This window comes from Hippocampus comes, unplaced genomic scaffold (assembly GCF_001891065.2).
Source record: "Hippocampus comes isolate QL1 unplaced genomic scaffold, H_comes_QL1_v1.1 scaffold111, whole genome shotgun sequence".
Lineage (NCBI taxonomy): Eukaryota > Metazoa > Chordata > Actinopteri > Syngnathiformes > Syngnathidae > Hippocampus > Hippocampus comes.
The window spans coordinates 2,698,198-2,715,742 of NW_017805698.1; the positions used below are offsets into that span (position 1 = coordinate 2,698,198).

Genomic DNA, 17,545 nt, shown 5'->3' on the forward strand with positions numbered 1-17,545 from the left:
GATGTTTGGTGGGAGGCTGGAACGGATAATTGGCATTTCCATTCATTTCAGTGTTTTGCGTTACAAGCGTGGTCGCAGAATGATTTAAACTCATATCAAAAAGCACCAGAATATTACTAACTTTTTTTGCTTAATTTCATTCTGGTTGCACTATTTTCCCCTCGCATATTTCTTTGTCCAATATTTCTTCGTAGAATAATTCCCAGGCAAAATGACAACCTGTTAACTTGGAACATTGCACCCATGCTACCACATCCTGGAGCAGCTTGGGTCCCCATAGGCCAGCTTGTAATGTTACGTTTTATTTGGCAAGAGCGACTTTTAAAATGGAATATCAAGTAACACACATGCAAAGGGCCATTGAGTTTTCCCACAAAGTCATCCAGCTATGAACCAAAATGTCGTCAACAAGCAATGAAGCTGTCATTTTAATTTTCACAGGCAAGTTTGATCCAAACACTCAAGACACAGCCATAAATCTGCTCAACTACTAACTTTTGACATGTTTTAACACTGACACGAGGACATAATTACCATCCATTATAATCAATGTTTTAGTTGCACACAATTTACAGTTCTGCAAAATCAAGTGGCAGTGACTGAGGCGAATTTAATGTCTTTTACTTTCTGTCCCCATTGGTCAAAGGGTGTGGGATATGCTAATTAAGGTCTTGACTGATAAAAAAAATTCCCTGGGACTCTGTGTCTCATTACGACTAACTTCACTGATTGCTGTCCAAGTCCTGCTCCTTTCGCGGCTGATAACACGAGAAGCTGTGGCAAAATGCTTATTAAAAGGAGGCATATGACCCAGCATGGTGGTGGGAACATGCCAGAAAAGCTCTAAACTTTGGGCTGCAATCAAAGCACCGGATATACTTTTTTTTTTTTCTAATTGATAATTAGCTGCACGTTAATTTGGTGCCCCGGCATCTATCGCTCTGTACAAAGAGACAACTTATCAGCCGCTTAACGGACTAAAATTGGACTCACCTTGTAGAATATGCAAGGCTGGAGGAAAATCACTTCTCTCGACTCACACGTAATTAACCTTAACAGATGCGCAGAGGAGAGGTTAGAATGTATAAAAAGCACAGGCAACTTTATGTAAAGACATCAGAGCTCGTGTATTGTTGAAAACATTTTTAATGCAAAAAATGTTATATACATGCTGTAATATAAAATGTGACCATTACAAAAATGACAGTTATATTTGTTTTCATGGATTTTACAAACAATACACTTAATAAAAATATTATTTTTCCTTCATACACTGGTTTCGGTGAGCAACAGAAGTCTTTAAAAAAAGGGACTCCTGGAATGTACCTTTAGGTTATACCACAAAAAAAAAGAACAGAGCTTGCATACAGGATGTTCGACCGTGCAACAGTATGCACTTTTCACAAAAGGTTTGCTTGTTCATTCGTGTAAAACGTGTGCTTAAAGACTGCAAGGTGACTTTTGTGAAACAATCTGCGAATCCATATTAATAAAGACATTCATAAAAAGAAAGGTGTTTAAAAACAAAAATCAGAATTATGAATTGCATATAGGTACTTTGTACAAGTTGTGTCAGAAAAGTTCCAGGACTGGAGTTACAAACAAGTGAGCACCTTGGGAAACCAGTGACCCAACTTTCGCTCAGACGACTTTTAGCTTTAATTTGCAAGCAAAAATCTGAGACGCCTGTGCTGCACTGAGCTCATCTCATCTCATACCGCCCCCTGGTGGCCAAATCGCAAAAGGAGCAGCACAATGTCCATTGAATTGAAGCAAGAAATGTGGCAGAACTGTTCTTTGCATCCTATAACGACATTACAATATATTTTTTCAATGAAGTATAATATTAAAGAGGGCTAGTTTCCTTATTAAAAAAAATGGTTGTTTTCTTGGCAGGCTGGAAAGTATGAATGGCATTTCCATTCATTTCGTTGGGGGAAGATGATTTGAGATAAGCATGGCCACGGAACAAATTCAACTCTTTATCTCAAGGCCCCACTGTATATCTGTTGTGTCCTGGAGTTTTTCTGACGCACCTGGTCAGTGACCATTGAGACTAACCACATACTTGTAATGACAGTAAAGTGACTGCATGTAACATTCACATCTCAGTGAAGTGGAGCTCCTCTTCAGTAATTTGCTATTGGATCATTTTCTCCAACACTCGTACATTCCCCACGCTCACAGTCATACTGCAATACCTTTTTTTTTCCAGTAATACCTGTAGTGAAGAGAACTATGATTAACCTTGGCGCTAAAAATGTATTCCTCCCACTGCAGAGTTACATTTCCAGGATATACTCGAAACTCTCACTCAAACTCTTCTGTGCCACATTCGTGAAATCCTGCACTGCATCTTCGAGCCACATTCTTCCTCCCCCTTGTGTATCCTTACCCTCATCCAACACCACCGTTTCATTTCTGAGCCCTCTAGTCAATTTATTCGTACCCTCTTGGTTTGGCCAAAATTGACAAGCAAAATTGCGACCAAAATGAAATGCTTCAGTGGAGTTTCATCAAAAGCAATTGAGCTGATTCTGAAATGCTTTTTTTTTTTTTTTTTTTTTGGTGCATGTATTATCCACTGACATGCTGTTCAACTAGAAAAGATGATAACACAGGTTTGAACGCTTATTTCTGTCAAGTGACTTTTTAGCAAGTGGTTAAATGGTGTGCCAACACTAAGTGGACCCTTTCGCTTGGTTCCTGTGTGTACTTGAACACATCACCAGGCCAAAAAGAGTGTGGACTGATGGGACTAAAAAAAAAAGAAAAGGGAAAAAAAAATTTCCAGTCCTCTAGCAATCCCTTTCCCCCCACTTCTACAGCCCCCAATTTTTTTGTGTACTTAATTTGTCTTATTTGATACTACAATCACCCATTCAAGTAAACAGTTGAAGAATTCTGCTGAAATCGCCTGGAGTGTGCGCGTTTATTATATGGGCCGTAAAAACAACCAAATGTATTCCATCTAACGGTTTATGTTTTGAACAGAACAGTGGTTTGGGCCTGTTTACAACAGTGGTACGTCCTGACCTTTGTCACTATTCGTCTTCAGAAAGACAAACATTTGAGTTTGATCAGTTTGTGTGTTACTTGTGTGACTAAGTGGAGTGACTGAAAGTTTTCGTAAATTATTGTATCGTCACATTAAATGAAGTGGTTAAAATCTGGATTCAAATGTGCTTAAGTGTTATATCGTTACCTTTTCAATGCCATCATTCATAAGTGCAGAAAGACAAAGTTTCAGACTTTGCCTTGCGTGTAAATGTATTCATGCCCAAAACTACGGATCCTAACGTTTTGGGTTATGACAGTATTTGGTTGTACAGTACACAATCAAATCCTGATCCTGATGATGGTGCATGACGAAACAATATTGGAGTTCATTTGTAACCAAAGTGGCGGTCCAACCAGCCGACTGACTGACTGATATTTCCCTGGTGTGAGAGCAGACATGGTTCTAAAGACACAGTTAGTGGATGTGGTTTGTTAAGGGAGGCAATTATCATGACTTCAAACAAAGCGATTTCGTGTATTGCGGCCTACAATTAACCTCCTTTGTCTAGCTTGTCGGTGGACTTCAAACAGCAGATTGTGTTTGATAGTGAGAGAAATCTGAATTCCAGCACAATGAGCTTTGATTTCTGCGACTCATTGGAGCACCGAATACAGAACTGTGTTAAAAGACTATTTTGTATTTTCTGATTGCTCTCTCTGGATGCAAATCTACACAGCTGCAGTCATGGCATTCTTTTGTCTTGGGTTGGTTTTGTGCTGATGTTGCTGTCGTCCAGTCTCTCCGGTGTAGCCATACTGTTCTGGACTGGGATCCCCAAGGTGCCTGTAGGAATAGTTTTTTTTTCTTACATAAGAATAGAGACGCCAGCATGGAATGCCGTGGCTTCATTTGTGTGTTGGGAAGTAAGATCATTTACATAACATTAGCATAAATGTAACCCAAGGCAGGAGCAGTTTAAATGAGTGGTATTCAAAATACGAGGTTCTTGAAATGAATAGAAGTGCTAACAGCTCAGCCAAAAAAATATGTATTCCTAAATTGTGCTCTCAAAAGGTGATTGTGATAATTTGATGTATCTCCAGGACAACCGCCTGAGACAGAGTACAACAAACTGATATGCAGCTACAACTTAAATAATTTGAACACTGTATTATATTCAGGCAAAATACATTAGCCAAATATTATAGACTCTGTAAAGTGAATTCAGGAATTTGTTTCTAAATACATTACTGTGTACTGGATAAAAACAACTACGGAGTACTCAATTGTGGCGATATGGCAACGTAATTTAACAGTTTTTCACCATTTCAGTTTTGTTTGTTTGTTTGTTTTTTTTTTTGCCATGTATAGTCTGCTGACATGAACATTTAAGAGTGCATTGCCGCCACCTTTAGCATGCGGCATCCACAACAAGAATTTACTTTACGGCACCAAACGGTGGTATGACCAACCGGGATTTTACAACATTTCAGGTAAGCCATTTTAAACTAAAAAGAAAACAATATCCATTGTTAGAAGCCGAAGTTTTAAATCCAACTAGAATTTGTTTGCTGCCATCAACACAATTAGGAAATGAGGATTTTGCAAAACTTGACTACTCTTCTTGGTCTCGCTTTCTGTCAAATACAAGTCCCCCACAGATGCAAATTACATATATGTTTGTTTTCTTCGTGATGCATTTTTTTGACTGGGGCTACATACTCCGGAGTGACTTTGAGTCTGAAAACTACAGTTCTTGAAGATTTTTTTTTTTTAATCATTCAAATTTGGCAAAGTTGTGTGGTGTGTCAAGTTTATAAGACATTTATTTTCACTTTACAAGGACTTTAAAGAAGCACGGACTAGCTCTATTTTATGCCAAAATGGGGTTCACTATATTTACCATCTATCAGTTGCCATTATATTATAGAACATAATGGACCATTTGGATTACAAAATGGAATATGGATTTTTATTTTGGAGGTAACCCACACTATTGCAGCATGCTATCAGCCCACTTAACCGTTCTTGATTTTTTTTTCTAAAACTTCCAAAATGTTGACAAGTACATAGGCACATGTTCACCCTCAAACTGATCTTACCTGTAAGCGCCTCCACCAGCATTTCCACGGGTCATTGTGTCGTACCGCAGTCCCCGAAGCGGTGGAGTGGGTGATGGGGGCACATCCTGTCGCAAAGGTCCTCTCTGCTGGGAGCTGAGGGCACAAAACAAGGAGTGTAACAAGTAGCTAGTGGTGTAACCTTTATGCAGGAACACCAGTTAGCCGTGGCTAAATATACAACATGCAGCTACAAAATGTGTCAGACAAGCTGTAGGACTGCTGTCATAAAAGATACATTTTAAACTCAAGCTATAAACTATATGTTTTTCCCTTTCTTGGAATATCACCCTGGACTGTATTACTGTGACATCAGATCTCTGCAGTGAACTTTTGTTCATATCCTCTCTGACAGGTTGTCGAGTAACGATCAGAGGGAGTGAAGAGGCCCATGAAAGCTGACTTGCTTGGAAGAGTCATCACCGGTGAAGAGTCATGGATCTGAGGTCCAAGACAGCAAGAGAGACAAGCGTTGATGGCATTTTGTGCTTTTTTTTTTTCCCCTCCTGCTCAAGAGGATCATCAACGAGACTGGATGGCATGGACGACATCAAGATGTCTGTGATAATGAAGGAGAGGGGAAGAATCCTGGAAGAATGCCTCCAGTTGTGAATGAAGGCAAAACAATGTGTGTTAGACTTCAGGATTATTATTCTGATATAGAAAAAAAAAATGTAGTTTGGATAGGAAATATATATTTTGTGACAGCTGTCCTGGAACGTTTCTGACACACCTTCGGTGAGCTGATTGAGGAGGACCATGAGCAGAAGAAGAATCTGTTGCATTCAATTACCTTGGGTGGGGGTAAAAACTAGAGTCAACTCCCCGAGGGTCCCCTGGCCGTGAGTAAGGTTGACTTGGGGGGTAGTTGGAGAATGATGGAGGGGACTGCAAGTTGGGGTGGGGGTAGGACGGGGCCTTGTGGTAACCTTGCGGAGCCTGGGGAACACTCATGTAATGACCTGCCCAGGGATGCATGGTGTATTCAGCTGGATCCAATGGACCTCGTCTGGAAAAGGGAACGTGACAAATGAGCGATGAGGACAACACCAACTTATCATTTCACATGTGGGTAGTTTTTTTTTTTTTTTGAAGGATCTTGCTGTACTGCAATAAATGCAGGGCAAAATTTCTAGTACGTATCTTAAGTGCAGATTCGAATACTGCTCATTGCTATATGAGAAGACCAACTTCAAAAGAATATATATCGACTTTCTCCTTAATTTGCTTTTTTGACATTTAATGTTGATTGACCACTATGCCAGCCAGTTCTGGACTGTTTTCAGCGATTTTGAGTCATGACATTCTTGGGCATTAAATATTGGTGCTTGTTTTGAACTGCTCTAATGCTTTCGTCCCTTTCTGTGTCAAGCTGGGCCGCTTGCAATACTGCAGCATTTTGGCATTTTTTTTGGGCAGAGAATGGACTCCAATGCCGCACCAGCGAAGCGCTTCGCACCAATTTGTGACTGGCCGCCGGCATACACTCTGCCAAAAATGCATTCCAGAGGATATATAGAGAGGGACGAGAGCCGGCGCTAAAATGAAGTAAAGTGAAGCTATAGAGTGGACTGAATGGAACACGTTAATTGAACAAAACCTGTGGACGTTTTACTCACCAAAGTACAAGGTGATAATTCTGAAAAACTGCAGTTGTTTGTTTACATTCAAACTCAGCTTGTAGCAAACTTGAGTGACGACGTGCGCGCTTGTGATTACAATTTCGGTATCCTGGCCAAAGACATCTAAAATGCCGGTGCCCTCATGTTGGTCAGCGAGACTTCAATGTTTGTGCTGCACTCTCTTCTACTTGCATCTTCGCACAACATATGCAACAATAGCTAATCCAACTCTAAACCTCCTGTATTCTAAATGCTACTATAAAGTGAGCTGTTGTATAATTAAATTACAAAAGCATATATATTTTTTAAATTGTCCATTATGTTAGCCCTTTGTTGACAGCTATAGTTGCTGTCAAAATGCTATAGAAATAATCTAGAAATTGTAGTGTGGTATTTACTCATGCTGCCCAGAAGCGTTGCCATAGTGTGGCTTTTGCTCAGCATCCCAGAGGTGACTCCATTGCTCCTTTAGATTACAAACTAGTTGAGAACCCGAGAATGAATCAACAGCATTTATGCCCGTGTGGGAAAAGTCAGACAATCACCGTTGCTTCAATTATTCCAGTGCATAAAGAATCAGAAGTGATTCTACTGTGTTTGTGGTGGATTGGTTCAATAAACTATTGACCGGTCGAAACACTCAAGACATTCAAGTAACATGTGACAGTTTTAAATCACCTCCGGCTCAGTTATCCCTCCCACAGACACAGTTGTTGTAATGTGGCAGACGTTGTTAATCGATATGGATGGTTTGTGCCCAGAGGAAATCAAATGCTGTACAGACATGTCCAGCATATATCTAACATTAGGGGGTCTTGCATGATTGCACGATCACTTTGTCTTCCTACATATGTTTCTCACCTCAGTTTATTTAGAAATGCGGGGGTTTGGATAGTCGTAAACTGTGCCTGTTCCTCACGTAACTCATTTCATCATTATTATTATTATTATTTTTTTTCCAGAACCAAATGTCAACTCTCCAAATGAGTGCCAAAGCAACACATAAAGGTAATTTCACATTGTTGAGTGGGCGGGTCTTGAAGACTCCGAGATCAAAGATTGATTCAAATGCAGATTGGACAATAATCATTAAACACTTTACTTACCCTGGTTCCTTTTTTTGTGGCTCACAGTTTAAGTAATCATCTTAACATTTCTCCAATACCATTTTTTTTTTGTGTGTGTGTGTGTGTGTGTGTGTATGTGTTTTTAATATATAAATATGTAGCCACAGTGATTGCTGAAAAGCCCATCCACAGTTATAGGCCTATCAGTTGTCCAGTACTACCAAATGTTTGTTTTTAGAGGGTTATGACTTTTGACAGCAGCTATGGCAGACTGCTCTCCAGAAAGTAAACCTGTACCCATATCGGTCAGGCAGTCTGTCAGCAACTGTTTGGCCTACCCATGATGATGTCACAAAGGCAGAGATAAGAGCAGTGCATAGGACCAGGACTACAAGGCAGATGTACAAGAGCATCCAACTCACATCCTACTGAGAGCACAACACAAAACACACTATTTTGCCTTCCAGTGGCTATATTTTTGCCACGACAATTCAATGATCTCACATGTTATGTGTATCTTATTAAAAAAAATACTAATACATCTACAGAATGTGAGATATCAACCACTGCCGTTTCAGATACTTTTGACAATCTTCTTGCATATTTTCCTAAATAATTCATGGCATTTCACAAACAGAAAAAAGACTCAATAATAATAACAACAATAAAACCAAAGTAGTTGCTGCAGTCTTATGAGAGTGGCCATATTGGTAATGGAGTGGAAATCCAGTTCCAATCTGTGGGGAATCAATTGCAAATCCAGTGGCAAGTTTGGAATTCTCCCACCAGGAACTCAAGTCAGGACTGCACAGCAGCTGGGGATTATGGGGTAATAATGAGAGTGGAAGCCATTACCGGCTGGTCATTACACACACATGCATGCATTCAAGCACAAGCACACAACAACGGTTGCAGTATGAGAAGCAAAACGGCAGCGTTAATGTACATAAAGAAACCTCTAATTAAACTTTCCAAGTCACACCCTCCCAACCTAAAATAATCTGAATGGCACGTGTGTGAGAAGTTAGAAGGGAACAACATCCAGAGTTTTCACAAACATAATAATCACAGTGGTGCGGGGTGTTCATGCTGGACCGATTATCCGTCAGTCGCAGGGCTGACAAAGAGATGGACAATCCTTTACTCTTCACGCCTACCTCACAAAACCACATTTCCTTACCTTTGAAGCATTGATCCTGAACCTTTGCAGAAAACGGAATTAGCGTGCTCTCACTGAATGTCTTCATCCCTCTTTTCTTTTTGCCTGTCCTATACTTCTTTCCCTCCAAGTTTTATTGTTTGAACATGTTGCATCCTTTATTTATTTTGTGTTTACAGTTGCTTTTTTTCTGTGACATTATTCTTCCAATCGAAAAGTACTTGTTTTTAATCTTCAATTTTCTACTATTTTCAAAGACTATTTTTGCACATACACATTTTGTTTATGTATACCGTTTTTGTTCGTAAAACAAAAGTCTAGCGTGAAACTCTTCAGCGTCTCAACATAGTCTGTTAGCTCTGTGGACAGCGTGTTGCTTTCAATATTAATCTCTAAAAGATAAAGGGTAACATCCATCAGTAAAGGTTAGTCAAGAGCAGCATTTAAAAATGGTGGAGGGCATCAGGGCACATTTCTCAAGCATTTTTTTGGGGGGGGGGTGCGGTTGAACAACATTTCTGAGGTCAGCACAGCTTGCGAAATGTTTCTGAAAGATTATCTGATCAATTATCCTGTGGCGTAAAATGCTTCATGAGTGATTTTCCCTTCTGAATCCGCTTAAAAACAGCAAGACCAACAAATCGTGATGTTTCACCTGTTCAATGTTTCTGCTGGCAAATCCTTATTTGTGTGCTCAACACAACACCTGACATTTGTGCTCTTGCTGGACACAACTAGAGGAGCACAACTAGAGGAGTCTTTGTGTCAAGTGTTTTCATGTGTGTCACAAGTTAATCAATGCAATAAAATGAAAAAGAGACGTGTTTGTAAGTGCAATGTTGAGATGACGTAAGCTAACGTTCTTCAATTACTTTTTTCTTCTTCGGATTATGTGGCAGTCTGGATGACCTACGGCACAATAGTGCCTCTCACAGGTCAGTGTCTGTACTATGGCTGTGGGAGGAAGTTGGGGTTTTTGAAGCTCTAAAAGTTGTGAAGAAATACGTTCAGTTATTTATTTATTTTTGAAACACATCTACAAAAGCAGCAACTACCAAAACTACATATCGAGATGGGGAAACCATTGGTTGAAGAGTTGAAGGGATCAATGCTAATACAGCTCGCTAAGCCGTGGACTCAGACAGTGTTTTGCAGTAACGTGAGACTTTCTAATTTTGGGGGATTTCAGGTTTGCGATGGATTTGAGAGTAAACACAGGAGTTGTTATGTTGTATAACCTCAGCACCCCCCCCCCCCCACACACACACACACTCTTTCACTTACTCTTGTAAAAGTGCTGTATGCAGCTGCTACCCCCCATGTATACCCATGGGTGCTCTCACAGGTGCATGCACAAACATCGTTCTTCTGAAACGGTCTTCCACCAAACACACATTCGTTTCGCGAAAGTAGATATAAAGAATATGGAGTGAGTTGATTAAAAAACAAAAAAACCTGTTATGCCTCAAAATGAGTAAAGAGAAGGAAAATGGTAAAACGGTAGAGGTTGGAGGGAAGGAAAATGGAGTGTGAATGAGAGCGAGCTAAAAAGTAATACTACAAAAAAAAATAGAAGCAATGGTAAAAGAAAATGTGTTTGCTGTTCTCATGTTATTTCTTGTAATAAAGATGGCTCCTGTGATATAATGTCGCAACAGTCACTTTCCTAATCCAGCACTCTAGTGTTTAAAAACCCAGAGGCATCACAGTCCAAATAGAATGGCGATAAAAATCTACTTTGTTATCTCCTGCTCATCACTGCTACATTTAGTATAACATAAATCCCTTTACGGCGTGTGCTGTGATGGTAGTAGAGCAAAAGTACGCGCATACAGAATGCAATTTAAAGTAATTCAAAGTATTTTTTTTTTTTCTTCCCCAGACACACTGGCCAGACAACATCACAGAAAGAAGCGGCTTCCAGTATGATTGACAGTTGCCTTTGTTGACTAAACTAAACCACACTAAGCCCCCGTGTGAAAACCCTGGCCAGGTATGGAATTAGGAATCTTGGTCCGTATGTGTGAGTTGTGACAAAACCTAATCTCAGCGAGTGAAAAAAAACATTACGGGTGACACCTGAAGCAGCAGAGATAGGCAGAAGCCAAATAAGACATGAAGCTATTTTGCTACTTATGGCTAAGTGATTGCACACTGAGTGTGTTTGTGTGATTGAGTGTCAGAGATGGTTTCTTGTTAGTTCAGCTGCCAGGGAGATTTGTGTTGGTGCATCGGTCCTGGAGGCCCTTAAACCTGCCTTGATCCCTGACCCCGCCAAGTCACGCGATACGCCATTAGCTCCTAACTAACAATTATATAGGTCAAAGACTAGAGGATATCATCAAGAAGGAATTAGGAAAGAAAGAAATGAAAAGCAAAATGAAATAAAGGACAAATAAACATTTGGTTTAGGTGGGGTCACCAGTAATTCAACAAGTTCTCGTCCATTAAGTATAGTGCCATGATGTTTCAATTTTATATGCTGATGGTCGTAGCTTCTGTTAATGATCGTTCTCCGTTTTGGCCTTAGCACCGACATGGTTTGCAAAGGTGTGCATTCTGGTGAATATGAATGGATTTTAGAGGTCACGAACACCACCCCCAACAATTCACTCTGAGTCACTCGTTGGAAAGTTTCCCCAGGCAACAGTTTCCAGATTCTCAGACATCTATGGAACACACAAAAAAAAAAGTCTCAAGGTACCATGCAAGAAATGTGAAGCTTTTTGCTTCCACTGACAGGGCACGGCATAAAATCTCGATGGTCAGGGGGGAGGATTACCAGGGAAGCTAAGAACATATTTGACACCCCCACCTGAGATCATTTTCCCTTACTAACATGGAAAGAAATAATCATTTTGGTGTGAATCGGCCATTTTGGGAGAATGACAGGACTCACTTTGCTGACCTGTCACAAGTGAATTAGGAAGCGCATGTGTTAGGTAGACAGATGGGCACTGTCAATTTGTGTGTGTGTGTGTGTGTGTGTGTGTGTGTGTGTGTGTGTGTGTGTGTGTGTGTGTGTGTTTAAAAATCTTTGGGCGCCGCGGGCCTCGCATGACATCAGTTATTGGCGTTGTAGTTCAAAAAAATTTCACTTTAACACTTATTTTATTCATTATAGCCTCCTTTGTCTTTAGGTGGGTTGTAAAGCCCCCATAGCACTATTTATCACTACCACTACCTGTTCCCAAACACATTTTAATCAAATAACTGAGAAGGCTACAGAATAGGGGCTTTCGTGACCTCTTTTTGTCTTGATCCGCAAAAGAAATATGTGCTCCAAAAGTGTGCCATTGCGGCTTTTACCCACGGCAATCCGAGTTGAGACGACAACAATGGATTTATCGACATAGGGTCAAAAAGAAGGAAGATTAAAAATGATAGCAAAACGTGCCAGACCAATGATCTTGAGACATTAGTTTAAAGATGAGGGGGAAAAAAAAGGAAACGGAAATCTAACACTTACAGGGAAATTCAGTGTGGAGAGGGATAAACGAAGACTAAAAATTGCGATGAAAAAAACCCCCACCTCAATAAAGATTGAGCAGATACAGCTGGACAAAGTTGGAACAAATGCAAAAGTTTGGCCATATTGAATGTCACCATGCTCAGACGGTCAATTGAAGTTTAAATGTAAAAAAGAAAAAAAAAACACTTGAAGGGCCTTCTACCTGTCTTTGCCAATAAATGTCTTCCAAATATGATTAATTCACCAAGAAATAATGAATCACAAAGTGGCCTGTCCAGGAAACTAACATGATTACATTCTCCAGTGAATGGAGGAGCGTGTGCAAATGCAGACACATGCTGGTATCGGGTTCATGTGTGTGTGTGTGTGTGTGTGTGTGTGTGTGTGTGTGTGTGTGTGGAGGGGGGGTGAATGTGAGGGGGAAAACTGCAAAAAAAAAAAAAAAAAAAGATCGTCCACAGTGAGTGAATACAAAATGTATTCGATCAAGGAAAGAAAAGGGAGAAGGACAGGGGACAAACCAATTATAGGAAAGAGCGAGGAAGCGGGAATGAAGACTTTCCAGATGGTAAGGGACTGTTGCCTCGGAAACACAGAAGAAGAGGGCAGAACAATGGAGATTTGGAGTGCTGGTTCACAAAACATCACAATACAGCAATGCCAGTTGGAAACAGATTGGTGAAGCTATGGCCAAAAAAAAGATACTGATACTAGGGGTAACTAAGTCATTTAGATTCGTTAAATGGACAGTTTGGAAGAGTACAATTAATTATATTCCTCACATGTGGCTCTGCTGCAGACTTGCATGAGAGCTACAGCAAGGTTGGTCAAGTCAGCATGTGGAGAAAAAAAAAAGTCCTTAATTGCACACATCATAAGGCTTTATGATTTGGAGAAAAAGTCACAGCTAGAGGCTGAAGCTAAATGAGTAGCCTTGACAACCTGATATTTGATTTTTTTTTTTTTAAGCGGATGTCACGCTATAAATAAAATGGCATTTATACAATTTTCGCTGTGGTATCCAGTCACACCCGTGGTAGATTAAGTTAGCAAAGTATACGGGTAATCCAAAAGAACCGTAACACCTTCCTGTCAAAAATGAATTGTTTCAAGCTGACTGTTAGTCACTCTGATAAAATAATATACAGGGTGTTCCAAAAGTCTTGGGCACATTTGAAGTCCCCATATCTCCTTAACTATGAATGGTAGTAAGATAAAAGTCGTGCCATTTTAAAGCTCATTATATTAAGTTTTTCGTAAGGCTATTGATTTTTTTATTTCGTTTCAGACCCATTAATGGCGTTCACTCAACCAGAAAAGGCGTTTTGTGTGCTTGAATTTGCAAAACGGAATCATGGACTGTTGTTCAACATGCATTTCGCAGAAAATTCGGAAAGGAGCCACCAGAGAGGAAGTCCATAGTGAGATGGCATGGTAAATTCATAACGGATGGGTGCTTATGCCCAGCTAAAAGAACAGGACGAATAACAGAAGCTGTTGCAACCATTGACAATGCAATGCTGGGACGCATTTGGCAAGAATTTGACTATCGGCTTTATATGTGTCATGTGACCAATGGTGCTCACATTGAACATCTTTGAACATTCCATGTAAAAAATGAGATTACAAGCTTTCTGAATTTACCAGATGCGTTTTTATATCCTTAATAGTTTCCGAGATATTCAATGTCAAAATGTGCCCAAGACTTTTGGAACACCCTGTACAATATTTGTGTGTAGTAAGACCAAAAGCTGGACAGGCGTGCTGCAGTAGCCTGCGTGTCAGCAAACACTAACAGTACCCCATGTAAGTGATCCATATTTTCTCTTTGAGTTTCACAGGTAGTGACACTCATTCAGATAATTGTCACAGTTGGTCACATCAAACTAAGACATGAATCATATTAAATGGAAAATAAACTTGTCAGATAGAGTGCGTAACAGCGGTAAAATAATCATATTAGCTCCACTTGTTAAAGTAAGTCCGCTGGGTTTAATTGGGTGCATTTGGGCTTGAAAGTATCATACCAAACCACTTAGACCGTTTAGTTGGTGACTTCCTGAAACATCATGAGATCCATTACGTGTAGCATGTTTAATGAAACTACCTCAATTATTTCACATCTTGAGCCAATAGAGTCCTCTGCTACATGTAATAGTTTCAAGCTGGGACATTTTGCTCAGAGCGTGATGACTTGATAAAAATTGCTTGTGAAATTACAAAACCACAAAATAGCACAGCTACTAATTTGGTACATGAAGAGTTTGAAAATTATCTGTGCACAAGTTGAGGAAGAACCCAGCCAACCAGGTGAGCTCATTACCTTCACAAAGGCAAACAGACCGCAAAAGTATTTCTCCTGTTTTCATGGGTCACAGCCAAGACTGTTTCTGGTTTCAAGTGAAACAGATTACGTAACCAAGTTTGCCTGTCAAATTTATTGAAAGCTCGGGCTCCTTCCCTAGCATGGGAACGGGGACCCACGTTGCCTCTTGGGGCTGAGCCTGTTGGCGGGGCCCAACAGGCACTTGCCAACGAGCCCCACCTCCAGGCCTGGTTCCAGAAGGGGGCCCCAATGACCCGCGTCCGGGTAAGGGACAACTTAATCCGGTTTTGTTATTTATCATAATGAACCGTGTTTTGTCCGGTCCCTCGCCAAGGACCTGTTTGCCATGGGTGACCCCACCAGGGGCATAAATCCCCAGACAACTTTTCTCCTAAGATCATCGCGACATCCAAACCCCTCCACCATGGTTGGTGAGGGCTAACAGAGGGAAGGCTGTCAGCTTGTCATTAGAATTCACATAGAGAATAGATGTTTTTGGCGTGTGGGAGGACACGAAAGTACCTGAACAGATCCCATACAAGGGAGACATGCTAACCACATGTACCGCTGTATTATCATCTCACAATCCATGCGAGCGGATACATGTAAAAAAACCAATTGCGTTATGAGATTTTTACATTGACTGATGAACTTTGTTCAACTTTTGGGATGTACAAAGTAATTCTAGCAACGAGCAAAAACATACGAGGCATAAGGCAGACTCATGGGAGGGTCTTTTTAGCATCTCCTACATAATGAACAAACAACAAGGGTCTTGATGAGTTGAGAGACGCAGAAAAAAAAAAACAGTGGACAATGGTGTTACTTATGTAGCAGTTGTAAAGTGGTCTGGGAAAATCTCAGGCCTGGTTGGGAGGTCTTGTCAAGAGAGATTGAGAGAGGCAGAAAAAGTGAGGGGCATTCTGTTTCTTTTCTCCCCTAAAGAGAGCCAAAGAATGTCCTTTCTTTTGTTTTTATCTACACCTTAGAGAGCACAAGGAAGTGGTTGAAGAGAATGCAATTTCGCAATGGAAAAAGTAGAAAATAGGGGTAAATAATGGGAAGACACAAGTAAAAGAGACATGCAGGGGGAAAGGATACAAAAAAACAGCATGCACTTCTCATGAGTAATAATCACATTATCATTCTAATGAGGAAATGACGGCCTTCCCGGAGACCTGAACAACATGTCTGACTGGTGAGTTAAATCCAATAAGAGTGATAACAAGGAAAAATGGGACAGGGTGTTTTGGCTAATCTAATTGGGTCAAAACTGCATTTCAAACAACAGATTGCTATCAACAACAGAAATCCTGGTAGATAATCATAATTTCATAACAACAAGTTGATGTGCTTTGAAAGTTATACACAATTTAAGGCAACACAAGCATAAATATTGACTAACTCAATGAATACAGCTGTAAACGATCAAACAACATCATCATGCCCCCCACCCCCCGAAAAATGTTATATAATATGTCTCGAAACAAAAGCCACATTCTTCCTAAATTCACAAGCAATTGGCACATCAGAGGCACAGAGGCTTGATGTGGGTTTTAGAAAGACCTCCTCAAGTGGTCCACACCTTGGCAGAAGTGCACACAGCTTGCCCCATTAAGTTTATTAGATATGTGGAGATATCATGCAACGGCGATCATGTTTTCACCACAAAGGGACAGGAAGTTAAAATTTACAGTCCAGTTATGGCGGGTAGTAAGTTGAGGTTGGTGGGTAGAGGGAAAAAAAATAAGCACCAAACAACATTCTGTGGTGCTCATTTGAGAACTGCACCAAAATTGATTTCTGCACCCCTGTGTCAGTCATCAACATAACTTTACGGAGCATGCATGGCATTTAGTGTAATCTAGCAATGCTTGAGAGATGAAAACTTTAAAAACTCAGGCAACCAATGTACTGTAATGGGAATTTGACATCTTACAGTGTAAGTAACTGTTCGTACCTTTGAATGCTGACCAATTATTTTGCAGATAAGCAAAGTTGCCTGCTCATGCACTCGACTGCATTCTGTGTAGCTGCTCAAAATGCTGATTGTGCTGACCTTAACCCCTCCCAAATAGAAGAAACCAAGATAAAATGAGAGCGCAAGATGCATGGCTCCCTTGACAGATCTGTGAACGGTGTCTCTCCATGTTTTTTTTTCAAATAAATCTCATCATTTTTTAAAATACTTGTTGTCTTGGTTTCCCTGGGCAAGACACCAACTCCTAGTCTCACCGTAGCCGATATACAACTCCACAATCAATTCAGCAAAGGATTCCTGACTGATTCATTTCAAATGAGGAGTCTGCTTTCAACACAACTGTATCGCTCGCTTTAACAAATGACGATCAGGTCTAATCGGTTCATCGTTCCAAACTCTCGTAAAAATCAAAGCATGTGTGATTGTTTTCGAAGGCAGCAAAATTTGCATGAGCACTGCATACAACCTTGAAGTTAAAATGATCGCCAAAGCTACTTACAAAAAAAAAACAAATAATAAATAAATACATAAAACACTTGTCTCAGCTAGCCCACTAATATTTTAGAGTACTAAAATAGGGGATTCAAGGTTGCCATGGCAGCGACCGAGATCCTATTCTCCTTAATACAAGGCAGTGTAGCAGCGCCATGATTTTAAAGCTCTAATTCTCAGGTAGAATCACCACATGTTGATTTAGCTTTGCTGGCTGTTTACAGTTAAAACTGTCTCTCGACAGGGGACTATTGTTCCAGTATAATGCAGCACTGTGAGATAAAAGTGGAGAAGTGTGAGAAACT

At 40.3% G+C, this 17,545-nt stretch overlaps 1 protein-coding gene across 4 annotated transcripts in view; it reads right to left on the reverse strand.

The window, feature by feature from the left end:
* Nucleotides 1–1,133: 1,133 nt before the first annotated feature.
* The window catches only part of pard3bb (par-3 family cell polarity regulator beta b), a 124,847-nt gene continuing 108,435 nt past the window's right edge, over nucleotides 1,134–17,545 (reverse strand). For 2 of the 4 annotated variants that reach the window (XM_019882421.1, XM_019882420.1), the window contains 3 exons: nucleotides 5,915–6,130; nucleotides 5,104–5,217; nucleotides 1,134–3,844 (listed from right to left, as the gene is read on the reverse strand). In XM_019882421.1, coding sequence (XP_019737980.1) covers nucleotides 3,730–3,844; nucleotides 5,104–5,217; nucleotides 5,915–6,130 — 445 coding nt within the window. In that variant the 3' untranslated portion in view covers nucleotides 1,134–3,729. Of the gene's footprint in view, nucleotides 3,845–5,103; nucleotides 5,218–5,854; nucleotides 6,131–17,545 lie in introns of those variants that run through there. The other 2 variants (XM_019882422.1, XR_002169741.1) reach the window with 2 other exon arrangements.